Source organism: Hyperolius riggenbachi, chromosome 3 (genome assembly GCF_040937935.1).
Source record: "Hyperolius riggenbachi isolate aHypRig1 chromosome 3, aHypRig1.pri, whole genome shotgun sequence".
NCBI classification, from domain to species: domain Eukaryota; kingdom Metazoa; phylum Chordata; class Amphibia; order Anura; family Hyperoliidae; genus Hyperolius; species Hyperolius riggenbachi.
Window position 1 is genome coordinate 150,396,848 of NC_090648.1, and position 22,786 is coordinate 150,419,633.

At 43.1% G+C, this 22,786-nt stretch overlaps 1 protein-coding gene across 5 annotated transcripts in view; it reads right to left on the reverse strand.

Annotated features, from left to right (window-relative positions):
- Positions 1-802: 802 nt before the first annotated feature.
- The window catches only part of PGPEP1L (pyroglutamyl-peptidase I like), a 72,382-nt gene continuing 50,398 nt past the window's right edge, over positions 803-22,786 (reverse strand). For 4 of the 5 annotated variants that reach the window (XM_068272453.1, XM_068272454.1, XM_068272456.1 and 1 more), the window contains exons 3-6: positions 9,609-9,661; positions 7,987-8,103; positions 3,220-3,446; positions 803-1,056 (exon numbers count right to left, since the gene is read on the reverse strand). In XM_068272453.1, the coding sequence (XP_068128554.1) occupies positions 870-1,056; positions 3,220-3,446; positions 7,987-8,103; positions 9,609-9,661 (584 nt within the window). In that variant the 3' untranslated portion in view covers positions 803-869. Of the gene's footprint in view, positions 1,057-3,219; positions 3,447-3,532; positions 3,655-7,986; positions 8,104-9,608; positions 9,662-22,786 lie in introns of all 5 variants that reach the window. The other variant, XM_068272457.1, reaches the window with a different exon arrangement.

Consider the following 22,786-nt stretch of genomic DNA (forward strand, 5'->3'; position numbering starts at 1 on the left):
TCTGTAGCCGTCACCTGCTCCTCAGGTGAAGCGTTAATGTGTTACAGTCTTAGTCACCTGCTCCTCAGGTGATCACCTTTTCAGCTTGCCAGTGGCACCTGCTCCTCAGGTGTCTCTTGGCTACAGTACTGTCTGAATCACCTGCTCCTCAGGTGATTAGCATTGCAGTATACTTGTAGCTCCTGCTCCTCAGGGGTTCTTTAACAGCTACGCAGCCGGACTCGCCTGCTCCTCAGGTGATCCTTGGCTGCAGTATTGTCTGTAGTCACCCGCTCCTCGGGAGACCTTATCTTCCTCATTACTGTTGCACCAATCACTATCTCACATTGGTAGTCTTGTGTCTGGCTATACTCGCATTATTGGTGATACTGCAGATCACCAATAATCAGAAAATTTGTTTAGCTGACACCAATCGTTACAGCTACACGTTACAATGCAACGCTAACGTCGCACTGTGAATGTCGCATAGAGTTTTAACTGCTTTGCGGTAAGCTGTGTTATAAGACTTTATGCAGCGTCCTACTGTGAACCTAGCCTAAGTGGCTGTTCAAAAAGATCAGCTATCATTTTTTCTAAACTAATTACACATGCTCTATTGCACAACAAAACACTGTGGGATACCCTGAAATGCATGGTGTGAGTTGCAATTATAAAACAAAGCAATATAAATGTTCCCAGTCCCCTCTCCGTAGAACAGTACATGATGCAGAAAGATGGATCGAGATTGTTTCATTAGCGTTTAAAGTATGTGGCCAGCTTAAGTGTATTATTTTTCTGTTTAATCTATAATCAAGACCATAGATTGTATTTAAGATGCATTTATTTTAGCATTCACAAATGATAGAAGGGCTGGTACAAGGCGTGAGTCGTTATTCTCGGATATCTGGAGAATCTGGCTGGCTTGCTAGCTGTTTCAGCACCTTGTGAATGATCATTTGTAAAGCTTGTCCTAGCGTTTCTTTCGTAAATGTGGTTGATAATTGGGGCACATGAATAAACACAGCTCTGCCATTTCCATAGTACAAGGATATGTAATAGGCATATTCGCAGAGGTATCTAAAGGACATACAGACAGACAGATATTAATCAGACTTAGAGCAAACCTGAACTGAAAATAAACAAATTACCGTAATTGTGGGTGTAGTAGAAAAAAGAAGTAACTTTCCTTGAGTCGTATTCTCATATTCTAAAGTGGAAGTGCTTGGAGAAATAGCTGTCATATAAAGGGATGAGCAGAAATGCTGATTCTGACAGAATTTCATATTCTGTCAAGTGTCTCTCCGATTTCCGTGGAAATCTGAATTTCCAATTTCAGTGGAATACAGCAAGGAGAGGGCCAGCACATACCACAAAGGCTGCATCTGAAATGACCAACAGCTCACATGTGCAGCACCTATAATAAGCTATCTGCACACTTCGCATTCAATTCAGATGCAAATCCTATGCATAACTACTATTACTTACCATGCAAACGGGAAACTCAGGAATACAGGCTGGAAGCAGCTAACCTGGTAGTTACATACTAGCAAAATTATGAAAAGGGGGGAGGTTGTGCATCCCTAAAAACATGCTGCAATTGACTGGTTAATCGCTCAGGCATGCACCACCTCTATTAGGCTGAAAATGCATGCCCTGCGTCCAAAACAAATGCTACATTTATTATACTATGGAGGAACTTTAGCTTCCACTATAGTTTACATGCAAAGTATAATATACTGGATACTTGCTCCACGGTGAGGCAGACCTCTGGGCAAGTGGCCTAACCTAAATTAAAAACAACATATGTGCTGGTATTGCCTGGCCCTCTCTTTGCTGTCCATTAAAATGTAAGTTACACATTTTTGCTTAGCTGCTCCCAAGGTTATACATATATTGTTTTTAATTTGGGTTAGGCCACTTGCCCGGAGGTCTGCCTTACTGTGGCGCAAGAATCCAGTATATTATACTTTGCATGTAAACTATAGTGGAAGCTAAAGTTCCTCCATAGTATAATAAATGTAGCATTTGTTTTGGACGCAGGGCATGCATTTTCAGCCTAATAGAGGTGGTGCATGCCTGAGCGATTAACCAGTCAACTGAAGCATGTTTTTAGGGATGCACAACCTCCCCCCTTTTCATAATTTTGCTAGTATGTAACTACCAGGTTAGCTGCTCCCAGCCTGTATTCCTGAGTTTCCCGTTTGCATGGTAAGTAATAGTAGTTATGCATATGATTTGCATCTGAATTGAATGCGAAGTGTGCAGATAGCTTATAATATGTGCTGCACATGTGAGCTGTTGGTCATTTCAGATGCAGCCTTTGTGGTATGCGCTGGCCCTCTCCTTGCTGTCCATTAAAATGTAAGTTACACATTTTTGCTTAGCTGCTCCCAAGGTTATACATATGTTGTTTTCAATTTGGGTTAGGCCACTTGCCTGGAGGTCTGCCTCACCGTGGCGCAAGTGTCCAGTATATTATACTTTGCATGCAAACTATAGTGGAAGCCAAAGTTCCTCCATAGTATAATAAATGTAGCATTTGTTTTGGACGCAGGGCATGCATTATTAGCCTAATAGAGGTGGTGCATGCCTGAGTGATTAACCAGTCAATTGCAGCATGTTTTTAGGGATGTGCAACCTCCCCCCTTTTCAAAATTTCCGTGGAATGTTTTGTGTTTTTTTGTCAATAAAGTAAATTGAGTAAAAAAAAAATATATTTTTTTTGCAGAATCCGCTAATTTTTGCAGATGTACACGATTATGCGTAATCCGCATTTCCAATCGACAATTGCAGTAAAGTTCCACATTCTCTGATTGGTCTCATACTTCAGAGTCTTCTAATTGGGTTAAAAATTGTGTGGTAATCTGATTTCCGTGGTACAATACTAATTCTCTGATTGGTCCAATACTTCTGAGACTTGTGATTGGCCAAAAATTACTGAGTCTCGGTAATGCTGTATTCCACAGAATCCTGATTGTCGCATACCGATTTCTGAAATTTCGGAAATTCAACATTTTTTGTGAAACCAGAAGCTCATCCCTAGTCATATACCACTACCCATGGTAATGTATAGGCTCGCCACAACTATACGAGGATATCTAAACCTACAAATGAGTTATCACTATATGTCAATAATCCATTTTTGATTTGCAGCTAAAATGCATCGTTTTGTTATACTTCATTTATAACTTGTGTGACTGCACATACACTTTGTTACTACAGAAGTTGAGTTGGTCTTACCTTCCAGCATCTCGTGAATAGATAACATCAATCCCTGGGCATGAAATCTGTCTGCAGATGTTCTTCATATTAATCACTGAGGTTATTCTATCCGGTCCTTCCTGCAAACAGCATTCTTCTTGAGGCTGAGCACCACATATATCCCTGTCTGTGTAGCCTTTGTTTCTTCCACATTGCTCCAGGATGGCTGCTTTGGAAGAGGACATCATACCAACGTGCACACATAGCTGGGGAGGTTTGTCATAAACAGTGAAGAAAAACAGTACTTACATTCAAGTTATAAATGTAAATGCATAAAAAGTTTTAAAAATACCAAAATACTAAGCGGCTGGGAGTTGGTATTTTCTCCCCATGTTTTTCCTCTTGGAGTTCCTTTTTTTCTCCATAAACCAAAAATATACAGGTAGTTTAGATGGTTTCTTCCCAAAATTGCCCCTAGAATGTGGTAGAGACAGATTCAGTATACACAATATTTCAACAGTGCTTCCTCATCCAGTCACCCCACCACCCCTCTATGATATTATCAACTCACCAGATAACACACCTCTACATTATAAGTGGAGGGGGGCTTTGCGCAGGATGGTGAGAGGTTTATATCCACTGCACACATGCTAGAGTAACACTGTATTTAGGAGTGATATGCCACATTTCTGTTTGTAAGGGCCACCCGTCTCCCATCGGGAATGAAGTCGCGGACTTGTTTTTTCGAAATCTGCCCAAGTTCTTTAGAAAACTGCTTCCGTTGCCGTGGCCCACCCAATCTTAGCAGCCACCAATTAGGCTGCAGCTGGTAAGCTGGGGGCGGGCCGCGATAACGTAGATGAAGACCAGAGCCTTGACAGAAATTGAAAAAAAAAAAAACACTCAACTGCCTAAATGAACTATGTGCATCAGGTAAGTATTTAACCCTGAGAACCACCCAGTCCTGTATCATTAAGACAGAGCCTGGCATGTCAGACTCTGTTTGTTGAACTTTAAAGAGGAACTCCAGTGAAGATAATGTAATTTAAAAAATGCTTAATTTTTACAATAATTATGTATAAATGAAATATTTCATCTCCCTGATTTACATTCAGGCATTTATCACATGGTGACATTTTTACTGCTGGCAGGTGATGTCACTGGAAGGAGATGTTGCTTGCTTTTTTGGCAGTTGGAAACCACTTTTATTTCCCACAATGCAACAAGGCTCCCACAGTGTGATGGCAGGACTTCAGTGCTGTGAGGCATTGACATCACATGTGGGAGGGGTTTCGCCACAAAATCAGCCATACAGCGCCACCTGATGATCCGTTTGAGAAAAGGAATAGATTTCTCATGGGAAAGGGGGTATCAGCTACTGATTGGGATAAAGTTCAATTATTTGTTACAGTTTTTCTTTAAGTACACTTTAATCCTGCCACAAGAACCAGAACTAGGATTAACCACTTACAATTTAGTGGTGCAATATTTGGTGAGCTAATATCACAGAACAGTGCTGTGTTGACGAGCTGAGGAAGTCCTGCCGTAATATACTGATATTCTGAACTTTTGTGAATATTGTGCTCAATGATGTGTGTTGTAGGGCTGATCAATGAGATGCAAATAATTTCTCATTCCATTCAAATTTCATGTAAAAGTGAGGAGATGTAAATGTGTAGGTCTGAGTGGAGACAGGACCGAGTGGAGGAAAATTGAAATGTTTTTTTCACTGATTTTTAGGGACATAACATTTCAGGGACAGTAAAGCCTCATCTACACGGTACAATTTTCTATCAACCGGTGATCTGATAAGAAATTGCATTGTGTGTAGACGTCCAAGTTATTAAAGATCAATTTTGCGATAGATTTTGCATTAAGTACCCAAAATCTATTGCAAAATGTATCGCAATCCGATTGGACCGGTTGGAAATGATCTAATAGATCCGTGTAATAGATCCGATCTGACGTAAAATTGTACCGTGTAGATGAGGCTTTAGTGATTTGATCTGCCAGATATTAAGTTGTCTGTAAAGCATTGCATAAAAATGTCATCACTATGTAAACATTTAATAAGTGTTGCTCCTAGTCATTTAAAATAAATGTTAAAAATTAAATTGATAGCAGATATAATGCTGTCTCACTTTTAAAGTGTTCATTTTAGAGTAAATTCAGAGAACTTCATAAATCTGTGTATTGGTCAGGTGATGGCAGTAATCAGAGCTATTCTTGGAAAGGCTTGTCTAGACTCCTGCAGCATGCTCCACTCTGTGAACAAGATATTAGCCAAACAAGTCAGATGAATAGGTGGTGGGTCAGGGAGTCTGCTGCTGGTTCTGAATTAGAGACTGATTAATAATTGCCTCATATGCAGAGTATCATGCCTTGTTTACCGCATGGCAATGGTCTCTTAGGGGAATATTTATTACGTTCTGGCATGTGAAGTATTTTTAAAGTTTTAGTTTATTTATACTTTGGTGTTGGGAAAATGTCTTAGAATGCTATGTAGTTGTAATTTAAGCTCTATTTTAAAATACTGGCATGTGACTTATGTAATTGTTAGTCTGTACTCCATACTCTCAATTAGCGAAGGTGATAAGATCTTGAGAGGAATGGTAAGCAGTGTGCAACATAAAGAAGAGAAAGAGAACTGGAAGGACTGGGGAAGATTTTAGAAGTACATTTTAAAAACAGAGCTGTACACATTGTAGCTAGTTTACTATCAGCATAAGTAAGGTAATGTAGAGATTGTAAATAAAGATCATCACTGGCTTACTTTGTAAAGAAGAATATTCAGATTTATTTATATTAGATTGGCATTACTGATATTTTTCATATTGTCTGCTATTATGCAGGGAGTAATATCTGTGATTTTCCGATTTTCCTGTGAACTGCTACAGAGGTCTGGGTTCCCTGCCCTACCCTGGTCACTTTGTTGTGCCACATGCAATGACATCAAAGCATGCGCAATACTGGGGGACATGCAAGGAACAGAAGAGGCCAATGAGCAGCCTCCTCTCAAGTAAGAAGCCTGGGGGTGGTAATCTAGGGACAGTGTGGCTGCCAGATGTAAGCTGCTCAAATGTAGCCTTATTGTCTCTGGATGTTATTTTTTTGTGCCTACCACTTCAGGAGTAATTTTAGTCACTTTTTTTTACTTTAATGTATTTGTATACAGCTTGACAGTGATGGAAAGGATAGAACTTCTAATGGATTACCTTTGTTTTCTATGACCCCATTGAGATTTTTGCTCACTTTCTGCCCTAAACTAAATGACACTAGAACAAAAAGTGAGGCGAATTTCAAAATGTTACAGATGTCCCCAGAACAGGTGATAAGAGTAAATTATTGAACACCTGTGGGAACCTCTCACTGGAGACTGACAGGAGTTCCAACACTTCCCCACACTACGTAAAGCCAAAGAAAAGGTTTTTTGGACAGTTACACTTTAAATGCAGGGTTAAATGGGTGGGTGTGAGGTAAAGAAGGCCCCCTTCCACTACTCATAAATCAGTATAAAAGAATGTCAAGTCCTGCAGTAACCCTGACTAAAAGATCTGTCATCTTCTCCTCTGAAAACTAGTCAGATCTGCCTGCCTGTCACTGACCTTTACTGTGCAGAAGCAGGCTGCCAAGCTGCCTCTGAGAATTCTTTATTGAAAGTCTCCAGACCAACATGACTCCACTGCAATAAACCACCCTCAGTCATTCCAGGATTAAAGCATTTCTTACACCCTTTACACATACTGATGCTTACTGCTCAGATTTATACCAGACGGCTAAATATAGGATAGAAATGCTGAATGTGAAATGTCTTACTTGTCAAAAGATTTGTTTTATTCTGTTTAGTCACTCCTGTAATCCAGGTAACCCATCTGCTATTACAGCTCTAAGATCTCAACGTCATTTATACTAGTATAGAAAGTCAGATGTGTCCCCATATTAGGTAGCCCCCTTCCCAGTATAGATACTTATATGTGGCCCCTGTATTAAGTTGTCCCCTCTGCAGTATAGATAAACATATGGGCCCACTGTATTAAGTAACCCTCTCCCCAGTATAGATAGCCAGATGTGCCCCTAGTATTAGGTAGTCCCCTCCCCAGTATAGATAGCCAGAAATGCCCCCATTATTAGGTAGCCCCTTCCCCGGCTCTCAGTGGCGAGCTCTGCCTCTCCCCCACCCGACCTCCCTGCATTCTGTGATGAGACATGCAGAGCCAGAAATGTGGCCAATTTTTTTTTTTTTACACAGAACGCAGGGATTTCTGGCCATGGGAGCGACAATTATTGATTCTACCTGATCCAGCTGTCCAAAGCTTTGAATATGTTAAAAGGCATGTGAGCAGCTCCCCAAATGTATGGAAGATGGTGCTCTGGTAAGGTGAAGCTAAAATTTTAACTTTAAGTCCATGGAATGCTATGTCTGGTGCAAACACAACACATCCCATCACCATAAGAACACCGTGCTCAAAGTGAAACATGATGGTGGCAGCAGGGCCTGGGAAACTGGCCTAAGTCAAGAGAAAGCTGGATGGTGCTAAAGACGGGGATATTCTTGATCAAAGCCTGTGTCACTCTGCCAATTATTTGAGACTGGGACTGTGTTAAGGTTAAGTCAGTTTGAATGGTATGGATACATTATGCTCTTATGCTATTTCTTGTGCAGTGACCATGGCTGGCTAATTTGAGGATTATGTTTTTTTCCAATTTCAACAACAACCACATTCTTCCTATGTGTTTATACTGTCCGTGACCTAAACCACAACAAAATAGTTTTATGCATCTGTAGCTATATGACCATAAAATAACCTGAGGATGTAGCTCTGACCATATCTTTGCAATCCTTGTTTCCACTTCACTATATTTCACTTGAAGTTCCAGGATTTTGAGCTGAACATCTTCACCAAGTCCGAGCTTTTCTAGCTCCTGTTGAAAATATGGTTTAAAAATGTTTAGATAATGGTTTGCTTCCTGAATTTCTACAATACCTCTGGGAATTCTGAAAACAACTATTTGATTTGTTTTACAAGCTTTTAAAGATACATTTCAGAGGGCTGAAACCCACTAGAGCGATTTTTGAGCGTTTAGGTAGCGATTCAAAATGCTAGCGATTTCCCTTAACGCTCAGCTAATGTGAATGAATGGGCCAAATTCCAATGGAGAGATTGCGATTAGCAAAATTAAAAATGCAGAACATGCAGCATTTTTCAGCATTAGCGTTTCTGCAATGTAAAGTATATAAACACTGGCATAATCTCTCATGAATTGCTATACAGAGTGATTTTGCTAGCATTTTAAATTACTGCACACTGTAAAAAAATTTAAATTAATTGAAAGGACCAATCACAATTAAAAACGCTAATTGCTACACAATCGCTGGCAAAACGCTTACACTTTTTAAAATCACCAGAAAACGCTCATGAAATTGCTTACAAACGTAGTAGTGGGTTCCAGGCCAGAAATGTGTAAAGCAGCTTTCTCTGAACTGTTTCCAAGTTAGTTCCAAGAAATAAAAGTATATGCAAGAATTTATGCTCCTGACTGAAAGAACTGCTGCAAACTCCTGAAAAGAAGGACTGCTCCTGGCAGGAAAGACTGCTGTGTGCTCCTGGTGATAAGGATTGCTGTGTGCTCCCAGCAGGAAGGACTGTACACGCTTCTGGTGGGAAGGACTAGTGCACACTTCCAGCGGAAAGGACTGCTGCGCGCTCCCAATGGGAAGGATTAGTTAAATCTTCCAGCAGAAAGGACTGCTGCGCTCTCCCGACGAGAAGGACTAGTGAACGCTTCCAGTGGAAAGGACAGATATTTGCACCCAACGAAGGACACGGCTACTGTGTATTTCTTCTGATGGGAAGTACTGCTATGTCAGTGTGTTGACTTGTTGACAGTAAAAAATAAGTAACTAAATCAGCAGAAATCAGGTTTTCCTGCTATCGCTCACCCAAAATTAGCTTCTCTTTGCTGTAGCTCATAGTTTGTGCAGTTGTTTTATTTTGCTTAGCAATGCAGAGGGAATAAATTAAACGTATGTGTTTTTCGTAAAAAAATTGTATTCACCATCAAAGCTAATGTAATCATGCCTTCTGGTGTAGTGGCCTGCAACAGATACATTACCACTTACTGTAACCTACAGGGCTTACAAATACCTGAGATCTGTATACATTTCATCCAAAAATGTAAGTAGTCTCCCCCCCCAACCTGTGGATGTCTGGACCTCATTATGGCCCCCAGCACAACCTCCAACTACTCAATGGGCTGAAGTAGCTTCAAAGACTTAACAACTCATCTTGTGCAAGAAAGCTATTTTTCCCATATTTAACACTTCAAATGCTCATACAAAACATAACTTGCCACATTGGTCAAAGTGCATTCTCGGTCAGAATCAAATTTCAGTGGATATATCTGTGGACTATATAGACCAGTTTCACCTTGACTGCTTCCCAGCTGGAGTTCACAAGATGGTTCCTAAAAGGACCAAAACCTGGTAAAAGAAAGAAAAGAAGTGAGGGAAGGGAGTTCCCATTATTATTAACACCCCCCTCCCCCCAAAAAAACAACAACAACCTAATAGTCAAATAGTTTGGTTTAAACATAGCATATCATTAGGGCTCAAACCCACTAGCAGCCTTTTTTCTAAGCACTAATGATTTGAAAAAGCTCTTGCTAATGTAATGCTATGGGGAATATTTATAAAATCACTTCGCTCAAGTGGGATCACACTCATAGCATTACATTAGCAAGAGCTTTTCAAATCACAAAGCGCTCAAAAAAGGGCATCTAATGGGTTCCAGACCTAATGCAGTGTAAGAAAAAAGTTGAAAAAAGATATCCATTCATCGAGTTCAACTAGAAGGAACAAAAAAAAACCCAACAAACACAACATCCTGAAACTGTGTTACAGAGTGGAGAAATCCGTTGACCTATCTACTGAGGTGAGGGTTTCCCATGAGCATAGTGTCTAAGTGACCACGGGTCTTCGCCTGAGCATCCCACGAGGGATGATGGATTTTGCTGCCTAGTGCCCACCAGGTTACGCTCAAGGAAAGACCCTAACAATGAGTCAGAGAACAGACCACACCACATTACGGAAGATCGGTAATCCAGGTGAGAGACTGGAAGGATCATGCAATTGGACAGTCGGAGACAAGCAATGGTCAGGGCAGGTGGCAATGGTTCTGTAACGAGGTACAGGAAAGAGGTCGAGGTAGGCGACAATGGTTCTGGAACGAGTTCTTGAGAATAGTCAGGAATAGAGATGGCCTGAACTGTTCACCCGGTGAATAGTTCACTGTGAAAAACGCGTTTACGTCAGCAGGCGAACACATGGCATGTTTGACCCACCCCCTATACATCATAATGCAGCCAACCATAAAAACGCCAGCATGGCAGCCAGTTTACAGTCTGCCTGTAGTTGCTGTGAAGGAGACTAGGGACAGAGCTGTTCTGCAGATAGGGAAAGCTTTAGGCAGTCCTCTGTTGTGTTAAGGGTCGTGCTGCTGTGATTTCCTGTGGCCCTAGAATAATGCCCAGTGTTCAGTGGTAACAAACCCTAAATTCACAAAACGCTTAGGAAGTACTTGATTGGCTTAAACGACAGCACACCCCATCTTCTATCGCTTCCTCTTGGAACCTTGACACACCATCCTCCTACAGCTCTGATTCAGGCACCCCACGACTTATGACTCACCTGACTACCACCACCACTAGCACCACAGCTGGTTAAATTGATGTGTGAGAGGAGTTATTTACATATCAGTTTGGGGAAATTAGTGATGCGCAAGCACTATTGCCAGAGGATGGAGATAAGGATATTACACCTGATATGTCAGAGGGCTGGTGCACACCAGTGCAGGTCTGTAGCGTTATTTAAAAAAGCTTGGGGATAGAAAAACGATTGGCTAATGTACTTTAACCTCTTGAGGACCGCAGTGCTAAACCCCCCTACTGACCAGGTAAGTTTTAGTAAAATAAGCCACTGCAGCTTTAAGGCCAAGCTGCAGGGCCGCACAACACAGCACACAAGTGATTACCCCTCCCCCCCCCCCCTTTTCTCCCTACCAACAGATTCTCCCTACCAACAGAGCTCTCTGTTGGTAGGGTCTGATCGCTCCCCCCATGTTTATTTTTTTTTTAAATAAATATTATTGTTAGTTTTTTTTTTAATAAAAAAAACTGTTTCTTTAAATATCTTCCCTCCCTCCCTCCCCACAGCCAGCCAATTATGGCGATCGGCTGTCATAGGCTTCTGCCTATGAGAGCCGATCGCTCTCTTGTCCCCCAGGGATCGCAGCGCTGTACATGTAAATAGACGGCGATCACGCCGTTTAACAGTCTCCCGAGAGGCTGACTGAAGGCGGGGCGGAGCTCCGCCCCCCAAGCATTAGCTGGCCCCAGGATTTTACGCCAATCGGCGTTAGGCAGTCCTGGGGCTGCCGCCGCGGCCACGCCCATCAATGTGACGCGGTTGGGAAGAGGTTAATGGGCTGGTGCACACCAGAGCAGTTAGTTTTTTCCACAGAAGCAAACTCGGGGCTGCAGCATTTTTTAGATTTCTGAGGCGTTTCTGCCTCAATGTTAAAGTATAGGAAAGTGGAAAACCGCTCTGAAAAGCTAGATCAGAGCAGTTTTCCAGGCGTTTTTGTTACTGAAGCTGTTCAGTAACAGCTTTACTGTAACAAAATATGACATCTGCTACAAAAAAAAAAAAAAACACTAGGCATGTTTAGAAAACCTCTCTAAACATGCCTAGAATCGCTCTAAAAATCTGCTGTGATTTGGGTGCCTGCAAGAAGAGATGAAGAAGCTGACAGTTCAGATGGGGAGACAGAGAGAAGGAGGAGATAAGTTGGAAGCAGGGGCAGCTTGCAAGGAGCTAGAGGCACAGGCAAACAACATGTATCGGCACCTGGGGTCAGCCAGCCAAGACGCCTGCCAAATTCTGCTGTTACCATTACCAGAATGCCGTCCTCCCAAAGCTCACCAGTGTGGCAATTTTGTGTGTGTGTGCCTCTGACAACAGCAGAGCCATTTGCAACCTGTGCCATAAGATTCTGAGTCGTGGGAAGGCCACTTCCCACCTAGGTACAACTGTTTTGCAAAGGCACCCGATCTCCCATTACAAACCACAATGGGAGCAACACATGAGGATAAGCAGCACAGAAAGTCAAAGCCACACTCCTACTAGTTAAGCTTCTTCAACCACATCAACCTCTGCACTCCTTGTCTTTTTTCAACCACGCTCCACTCCACCTCTCACCTTGACCAGTTCCTGCTCATCTGCCCACAGTCAGGTTTCTGTGAAGCAAAAACACTGATAAAAACAGTGGCGCTCGCTAGAAGCAGGGATAAGGGTGCCTAAGCCTCAAAGGATCCTCACACCTTCAGATCCAATCCATACAGTAAAAAGGGTTGAAGGCTGGCACTTCCAAAAGTAGAAAAAGCTCTTTATTGAAGCATAAAATCAGTGGTAACACAGCGACAGCCCGCTGTTTCAGGTATTAGCCTTTCTTCAAGCTCTTTCAACCACAAGTGAGATAACAATCCTATCCAATCTAGCAAATTGTCCCCTAGGGATAGCATCCTTCACATGGGAAGGATGAAAACTGTCGTAATGTAACAAAGAGTTAAGGTCTGTACCCTTGGTATAGAGGTCAAAGATAAGGGACCGTCCTTCTCTAATAATGGTGGTATCTAAAAATGTCACTCGTTCTGTGCTGGTATGGCATGTAAGTTTGATCTTGCTGCAGCATTGGGACAGGTCCACCAAAAAGGTATTAAGGGTCGAATGTGGCCTCACCCACACACAAAAAATGTCATCTATATATCTAAGCCAACATCTAGCATGTTGCTAAAAAAGGCGATTAGAATAAATGAAATCTTCCTCATACAGACCCATGTAGAGGTTCGCATAGGATGGGCCACATTCGACCCCATCGCCGTGCCCCACAGCTGCAGAAAGAATTAATTCTGGAAAGAAAAGTAGTTACAACGTAGTACCACATTAAGCAATTCAATGGCAAATAAACGCTGTTGTTTAGATAAATCTGATCTTGTCATCAGGAACAAATCAATATCCTCTACACCCCCATCATGCGGGATGGAGGTGTAGAGGCTTTCCACATCCAATGTAACCAAGAGAAGATCTTCCTCTTCTAAATCCAAATCCCCAATCCTCTGTAGGAACATATAAGTGTCCCTAACATAGGATTCCAATGTCACCACCAAGGGTTGTAACAGCTTATCTAAAAACTGTGCAATAGGGACAAAAATCGAACCCGTGCCGGCCACAATGGGTCTCCCCGGTGGACGGCACGGGTCCTTATGTATCTTAGGTAAAGTGTAGAATTTTGGTGTGGCAGTGTTCTCCTGTACTAGAAACCTAGCTACCCCTTCATCAATGATTCCTGCAATTTTAGCCTTTTCAATAATGCTTTTAATTTTCCTTTGTATATGGATTACAGGGTCCTCAGATATTTTGTAGTAAATACGAAGGAGGCACTCAATTGGCTTCAAACTTGCGTTTTATCAAATCCCAGTAATACACGACATGTTTCGGGGCATATCCCCTTCATCAGGTGTACATACATTGAATGGCACACAGTGAATAAATACATACTTCTAACCACCACACCCTAAATTGGACCACCTCCATCTTGTCAGCTGACAAGTCAGCTGATCACTGACATCACACAGTCCAAAGTCTTGTTAACCCCTTAGGGCACTGATCAGAGGCATTACTATATCCGTCTACCTCGGTAAACCTGATTAACAAATCAAATTACTGCATCTTAGGTAAACCTAATACAGACAATACTGCGAAAAACTTCTGTTGCAAATACTTGGACCACAGATCCATCTTACCACCCTCCAACCGACACCCCCAACCAATCACGATGGTGTGTGTCCCATTAATACCTGGGGATTGGAGAGAGAGAGAGAAATTAAGTCAGTAACACATAATACAGCATCATAAAAAACATTTCAAGCTGAACATTTCATTCATCCCCTTGGGGTTGATGGACTCCAACTTTCTCATCCACCGGGCCTCCTTCTGTAGGAGAATCCGGTCTCTGTTCCCACCTCTCTGCAGCGGTGGTACGTGGTCCAAAACTAGCCATCTTAACTGTGACACCCTATGTCCGCATTCAAAAAAATGTCGGGCTACTGGGGTGTCACAGCTTTTTTCTCCTGGCTTATAACCACGAATGTCACCCTTATGCTCCTGAATCCTAGATTTTACTATTCTGGTGGTTTTACCCACATAGAACATCCCACAAGGGCATTTCAAGGCATAAACAACAAACATGCTGTTGCATGTATACATTGAGTTAATCTTTATTCTGACACCAGAGTATGGATGTTCAACATAAGCACCTTTTATAATTGCATGGCAGCAATTGCACTCCAAACAGGGAAAAGTACCCCTTTTCCCTGTCAGATCACCAATACATTGTTTCCTGGTTGACAGATCAACCCTGCTCACCCTGTCACGTATTGTTTTACCTTTCTTGTAGGAGAATAAAGGTGGCTCAGTGAATAACATTCCAAAACTTGGGTCATGCTGAAGTATGGGCCAATACTTCATAACGACCCCCTTAATCATTCCAGACTGTTTACAGAATGTCTGCACGAACGGGATCTTGTTTTTCCTCTGGTTGTTCCCCTGTCTACTACTATTCAATAGGTTATCTCTTGAGATTTGAGCCACCTCCTTCTCCACTTTCTCAAGCTCACCTTTCTTGTACCCCTTCTCTAGAAATCTGTTAGTAATCCGTTCTGCAGCAACCCTGTATCCATGGTCTGTGGATGCGACTCTCCTTGCCCTAAGATATTGCCCCTTAGGGATACCTTTCACCACTGCGGAGTTATGGAAACTGTCCGTTCTTAAAAGATTGTTGCGATCAGTCGGTTTCGTATACAAATCTGTATGTAACCCCTGGGGTGAAACCGAGATCGCCACATCTAGATAGTGGATAACCTCTGTGGAGTGTTCCAACGTAAATTTAATGGTTGGATGCGCATGATTTGCCTCATCCACCATTTCCCTCAGAGTTTCCACTGGACCCTTCCATAAAATTAGAATATCATCCACAAACCGCAGATACCCGTGTATCATGTGACAATATTTGGGATTCTCAATAAACATTGATTTCTCTAGTTTATGCATGAAAAGGTTTGCAAAAGAGGGAGCTACAGGGGACCCCATGCTCGTACCCTGTTTCTGTAAATAAAAATCATCACAAAATTTAAAGTCATTATGGACCACAGATCCATCTTACCACCCTCCAACCGACACCCCCAACCAATCACGATGGATGTGGTAGAAGATGCATTACTGGACACCACAATGAACCATCACCTGATATACTTTGTCCTCGATTGCCTAGAGTTAGTACTGAGGAATAATTACTTTAAATTTTGTGATGATTTTTATTTACAGAAACAGGGCACGAGCATGGGGTCCCCTGTAGCTCCCTCTTTTGCAAACCTTTTCATGCATAAACTAGAGAAATCAATGTTTATTGAGAATCCCAAATATTGTCACATGATACACGGGTATCTGCGGTTTGTGGATGATATTCTAATTTTATGGAAGGGTCCAGTGGAAACTCTGAGGGAAATGGTGGATGAGGCAAATCATGCGCATCCAACCATTAAATTTACGTTGGAACACTCCACAGAGGTTATCCACTATCTAGATGTGGCGATCTCGGTTTCACCCCAGGGGTTACATACAGATTTGTATACGAAACCGACTGATCGCAACAATCTTTTAAGAACGGACAGTTTCCATAACTCCGCAGTGGTGAAAGGTATCCCTAAGGGGCAATATCTTAGGGCAAGGAGAGTCGCATCCACAGACCATGGATACAGGGTTGCTGCAGAACGGATTACTAACAGATTTCTAGAGAAGGGGTACAAGAAAGGTGAGCTTGAGAAAGTGGAGAAGGAGGTGGCTCAAATCTCAAGAGATAACCTATTGAATAGTAGTAGACAGGGGAACAACCAGAGGAAAAACAAGATCCCGTTCGTGCAGACATTCTGTAAACAGTCTGGAATGATTAAGGGGGTCGTTATGAAGTATTGGCCCATACTTCAGCATGACCCAAGTTTTGGAATGTTATTCACTGAGCCACCTTTATTCTCCTACAAGAAAGGTAAAACAATACGTGACAGGGTGAGCAGGGTTGATCTGTCAACCAGGAAACAATGTATTGGTGATCTGACAGGGAAAAGGGGTACTTTTCCCTGTTTGGAGTGCAATTGCTGCCATGCAATTATAAAAGGTGCTTATGTTGAACATCCATACTCTGGTGTCAGAATAAAGATTAACTCAATGTATACATGCAACAGCATGTTTGTTGTTTATGCCTTGAAATGCCCTTGTGGGATGTTCTATGTGGGTAAAACCACCAGAATAGTAAAATCTAGGATTCAGGAGCATAAGGGTGACATTCGTGGTTATAAGCCAGGAGAAAAAAGCTGTGACACCCCAGTAGCCCGACATTTTTTTGAATGCGGACATAGGGTGTCACAGTTAAGATGGCTAGTTTTGGACCACGTACCACCGCTGCAGAGAGGTGGGAACAGAGACCGGATTCTCCTACAGAAGGAGGCCCGGTGGATGAGAAAGTTGGAGTCCATCAACCCCAAGGGGATGAATGAAATGTTCAGCTTGAAATGTTTTTTATGATGCTGTATTATGTGTTACTGACTTAATTTCTCTCTCTCTCTCCAATCCCCAGGTATTAATGGGACACACACCATCGTGATTGGTTGGGGGTGTCGGTTGGAGGGTGGTAAGATGGATCTGTGGTCCAAGTATTTGCAACAGAAGTTTTTCGCAGTATTGTCTGTATTAGGTTTACCTAAGATGCAGTAATTTGATTTGTTAATCAGGTTTACCGAGGTAGACGGATATAGTAATGCCTCTGATCAGTGCCCTAAGGGGTTAACAAGACTTTGGACTGTGTGATGTCAGTGATCAGCTGACTTGTCAGCTGACAAGATGGAGGTGGTCCAATTTAGGGTGTGGTGGTTAGAAGTATGTATTTATTCACTGTGTGCCATTCAATGTATGTACACCTGATGAAGGGGATATGCCCCGAAACATGTCGTGTATTACTGGGATTTGATAAAACGCAAGTTTGAAGCCAATTGAGTGCCTCCTTCGTATTTACTACATTGAACCGTGTGTGGAGTGGTGACCCACAGAGGGATTGTGCACCGGCAACATAGACCTGACTAGGCCTATTCCACAGGGACTCGCTGCAGTTTGCTTGTTCCTCAGATATTTTGCCATAAACTTCAACCTGAGCCAGCTGGCCCCTAATTTCCTCCTCGTAATAGCTACTGTCCAGTACTACAACGGCACCGCCTTTATCGGCGGGCCGTATAGTAAGTTCCGTTCTCTTCTTCAAACCATCCAATGCCAATCGGTCATCTCTAGTTAGGTTGAACTGCACTTTTTTCATCTGTTGTTCAGTCTCCAACTTCCCCACATCCTCCATGACCCGGGCACAAAAATTATCAATCACTAAATTGCCTGATGGAGAAAAATAACTTTTGTTCCTCAATCCAAGATCCTTGAGACAGAACATAGACTCTTCCACTGCCTCACGGGGACCGTCAAAATGTGGCATAGTCCCAAAAAAATACTTGAGTTTAATTGTCCTAAAGAATCTAAACAATTCCTGATCTAATTCAAAAAAGTTGGGTAGATTGGTAGGGCTAAAGTTGAATCCATAGTTAAGCACTCTTTCTTCAGTTGGTGTTAAAACATGACCAGAGATGTTAACTACTAATTGTGGTGACTCGATCAGGGTCTCTTGCGTAACTCCATTTGACTCCTTACTGGTTCTTTTTGTGCGTTTGAGCCTGGCCCTGCTCCCACTCTGCCTACTGCTCCTCTTGGTGTAGGTGAAGTTTCCCGTGAGGACAAAAAATCAGAGGTAGAAGATCCCTGATTACCTCCCTGTGGGGGACGAGGACGTGGTAACCTCCCTCTTGGTTTATTAGGCTTGTTGAGCCTCCTCAGGGTGTTGACAGGCACCATTTTTTGCCACAAGTATACATAACCCTCAGTATAGTCTTGAGTGTCACGATGGAATTTCAAATGTTTAGTTTCTTCAATGGTCTTAGTGTATTCTGCCAACTTTGCCGACAGCTGATCCACAAACGATTGCATCTCCTCTGCTGACAACAAAGCAGTTAATTGGGTGATAATGGCTATGCTTTTCTGTTCCAGGATTGAAAACTCTCAATGAATCCACTCAATCGTGAGGATCATGGTGTCAAAAGCTGCTTTATTCCAAATCCTCTCAAAAGTTGAGTAAAAATTTGGATCACCTCCAAACAACATAGGTGAAACTTGGGAACTTACTGCCCGTGGTATTTTCCTTGAACAGCAATATTCTGCAAGAGTCCTAGCATGCATGTCCAGTTCCACCCATTTCCTTTTGGTGGCCTCTAAATCTCGTTTGAGGGGTTTAATATCAGGTGTCTGTAGGAAGGTAGTCGCTTCACCAGCCTTAGCCAAGACATTAGCTGCATGCTCCTCAGTATAAGAGAAAATGTCTGGTATACCTCCAGACCCACAATCCCTGGCGGTGCTCATCCTCTATGGTGTGATCAGCTTGCAAAAACACTGATAAAAAGAGTGGCACTCGCTAGAAGCAGGGATAAGGGTGCCTAAGCCTCAAAGGATCCTCACACCTTCAGATCCAATCCATACAGTAAAAAGCGTTGGAGGCTGGCACTAGAAAAAGCTCTTTATTGAAGCATAAAATCAGTGGTAACACAGCGACAGTCCGCTGTTTCAGGTATTAGCCTTTCTTCAAGCTGTTTCAACCACAAGTGAGATAACACATACACACAACATATATAGTGTCAGCCCACCTAATTGTCAAATCAATTAAAATCTCCCACAGCCAATCATATTACCTGAGCTCTCCGGCGGACCTGAGTGGAGACTTCATCACTAACATGCAAAACATCCTAAAGAAATAGTATAACGGAGTGTATCGGCGCTCCACGCCGACAAAGAACCACCTCCACATTCCTAGTCGTTGCAGCAGGATCATTTGGGACTATGCCACATTTTGACGGTTCCCGTGAGGCAGTGGAAGAGTCTATGTTCTGTCTCAAGGATCTTGGATTGAGGAACAAAAGTTATTTTTCTCCATCAGGCAATTTAGTGATTGATAATTTTTGTGCCCGGGTCATGGAGGATGTGGGGAAGTTGGAGACTGAACAACAGACGAAAAGAGTGCAGTTCAACCTTACTAGAGATGAACGATTGGCATTGGATGGTTTGAAGAAGAGAACGGAACTTACTATACGGCCCGCCGATAAAGGCGGTGCCGTTGTAGTACTGGACAGTAGTTATTACGAGGAGGAAATTAGGGGCCAGCTGGCTCAGGTTGAAGTTTATGGCAAAATATCTGAGGACCCTGTAGTCCATATACAAAGGAAAATTAAAAGCATTATTGAAAAGGCTACAATTGCAGGAATCATTGATGAAGGGGTAGCTAGGTTTCTAGTACAGGAGAACCCTGCCACACCAAAATTCTACACTTTACCTAAGATACATAAGGACCCATGCCGTCCACCGGGGAGACCCATTGTGGCCAGCACGGGTTCGATTTTTGTCCCTATTGCACAGTTTTTAGATAAGCTGTTACAAGCCTTGGTGGTGATATTGGAATCCTATGTGAGGGACACTAATATGTTCCTACAGAGGATTGGGGATTTGGATTTAGAAGAGGAAGATCTTCTCTTGGTTACATTGGATGTGGAAAGCCTCTACACCTCCATCCCGCATGATGGGGGTGTAGAGGCCATTGATTGGTTTCTGATGACAAGATCAGATTCATCTAAACAGCGTTTATTTGCCATTGAATTGCTTAATGTGGTACTACGTTGTAACTACTTTTCTTTCCAGAATTAATTATTTCTGCAGCTGCGGGACACGGCACTGGGGTCGAATGTGGCCCCATCCTATGCGAACCTCTACATGGGTCTGTATGAGGAAGCTTTCATTTATTCTAATCGCCTTTTTCAGCAACATGCTCAATGTTGGCATAGATATATAGATGACATTTTTTGTGTGTGGGTGGGGAAAAGTATCAGACATCATTGGCATCTTTTAAGTCTGGGTTTTCCCAATATCCCAGAGTTTAGATACCTCCCTCTGTTTTCTTACAAAAAAGCCCCCACGATTAGGGATAAGGTATTCTATCATACACCAGAGTCTGGTGAGTCTGGCAGAAGGGTAGGGACATTTCCCTGTTTGAGCTGTCACCTCTGTGGACACATCACTAAAGGATCAGAATTTACACATCCTTCTAAGGGTACTAAGTTTAAAATCAGGGATCTATATACCTGTGAGTCGAGCTATGTGGTTAACTATTTGAAGTGTCCATGTGGCCTGGGTTATATAGGTATGACTACCCAAAAGATCAGAGATAGGATCTGCTCCCATAAAAGTGCAATCAGAAATGGTGACATGAAACAGGCGGTTTCAGCTCATTTTACCACTATGCATTATAGTGTTACTCAACTTAAAGTACAAATTATTGATGGGGTACCTATTTCTTGGAGGGGAAGACATAGTAGACTCAAGCAATTACTTAACCACTTGAGGACCCACCCTTTACCCCCCCTTAAGGACCAGCGCTGTTTGTTTGGATCTGTGCTGGGTGGGCTCTGCAGCCCCCAGCACAGATCCGCGGCCACACAGAGCGATCAGATCGCCCCCCTTTTTTTCCCCCTATGGGGATGATGTGCAGGGGGGGTCTGATCGCTCCTACCTGCAGGCATGTTGCGGGGGGGGGGCACCTCAAAGCCCCCCTCCGCGGCGACATTCTCCCCCCTCCCTCTCCTACCTGCTCCCCCGGGAGATCTGGGCTGCACAGGACGCTATCCGTCCTGTGCAGCCAGTGACAGGACGTCCCCTGTCACATGGCGGCGATCCCCGGCCGCTGATTGGCCGGGGATCGCCGATCTGCCTTACGGCGCTGCTGCGTAGCAGCGCCGTACAAATGTAAACAAAGCGGATTATTTCCGCTTGTGTTTACATTTAGCCTGCGAGCCGCCATCGGCGGCCCGCAGGCTATTCACGGAGCCCCCCGCACGAGCGGCTGCTTCCTGATTAATCAGCCTGCAGCTGGCGACGCAGTACTGCGTCGCTGGTCCTGCAGCTGCCACTTTGCCGACGCACGGTATAAGCGTGCGGTCGGCAAGTGGTTAAAGGGAATGTCCAAGCAAAATATAAAAATGAGTTTCACTTACCTGGGGCTTCTACCAGCCCCATGCAGCCATCCTGTGCCCTCGTAGTCACTCACTGCTGTTCCAGTCCCCCACTGGCAGCTTTCCGACCTCGGAGGTCGGCGGGACACATTGCGTACATTTTTACGCATTCCCGCTAGTGCAGGAACATTAACATGCGTACGTTAAAAAGGGGCGCTGGGAAAAAAGGGCGCCGGGTTTTTAACGATAAGCATGGATAACGTTTAAAAATGTATTGTACTGTATTTCGTTTAAAATTAATGTTTTTTAAAATTATAAATCATTAAATAATGTGCATTAAATCGGCAATTGTAAAAACGTTAATCTTTCGTTTAAATACTGAAACGTATAATAACGTTAAAAAAAAATAATTACTAAGTAACCCTCCCTGTACCTACCCCTAACCCCTAGACCCCCCTGTTGATGCCTAAACCTAAGACCCCCCCCTGTTGGTGCCTAAGTAACCCTCCCTGTACCTACCCCTAACCCCTAGACCCCCCTGTTAGTGCCTAAACCTAAGACCCCCCTGTTGGTGCCTAAACCTAAGACCCCCCTGTTGGTGCCTAAACCTAAGACCCCCCTGTTGGTGCCTAAACCTAAGACCCCCCTGTTGGTACCTAAACCTAAGACCCCCCTGTTGGTGCCTAAACCTAAGACCCCCCTTTTGGTGCCTAAACCTAAGACCCCCTGTTGGTGCCTAAACCTAAGACCCCCCCTGTTGGTGCCTAAACCTAAGACCCCCCTGTTGGTGCCTAAACCTAAGACCCCCCTGTTGGTTTTTTCGTTTAAAAATAATGTAAAAAAAAAAAATTTGTACTGTTTTTCGTTTAAAAATAATGTTTGAAAAAAATATTGTACTGTTTTTCGTTTAAAAATAATATTTAAAAATGTATAAATCATTAAATAATGTGTAATCATGAGAAGCAGTAATAAAACATTAAGTCTCCGGGCGCCGCTTTTAAAACGTTATTTTTCACCGGCGCCCTTTTTTCCTATCGGGCGCCCATTAAACGATATTTATTATAGGAGTGAATGGCGGCGCCCGATTTGTCCACTAGCCTCAGGCGCCCGAATTTACTGTTTCCCATTAACACATACATTTTTACGCGTTACTGGTTCAATGCGTACATTTTTACGCATTGAACCAGTAATGCGTAAAAATGTATGTGTTAATGTTCCTGCACTAGCGGGAATGCGTAAAAATGTACGCAATGCGTCCCGCCGACCTCCGAGGTCGGAAAGCTGCCAGTGGGGGACTGGAACAGCAGTGAGTGACTAGGAGGGCACAGGATGGCTGCATGGGGCTGGTAGAAGCCCC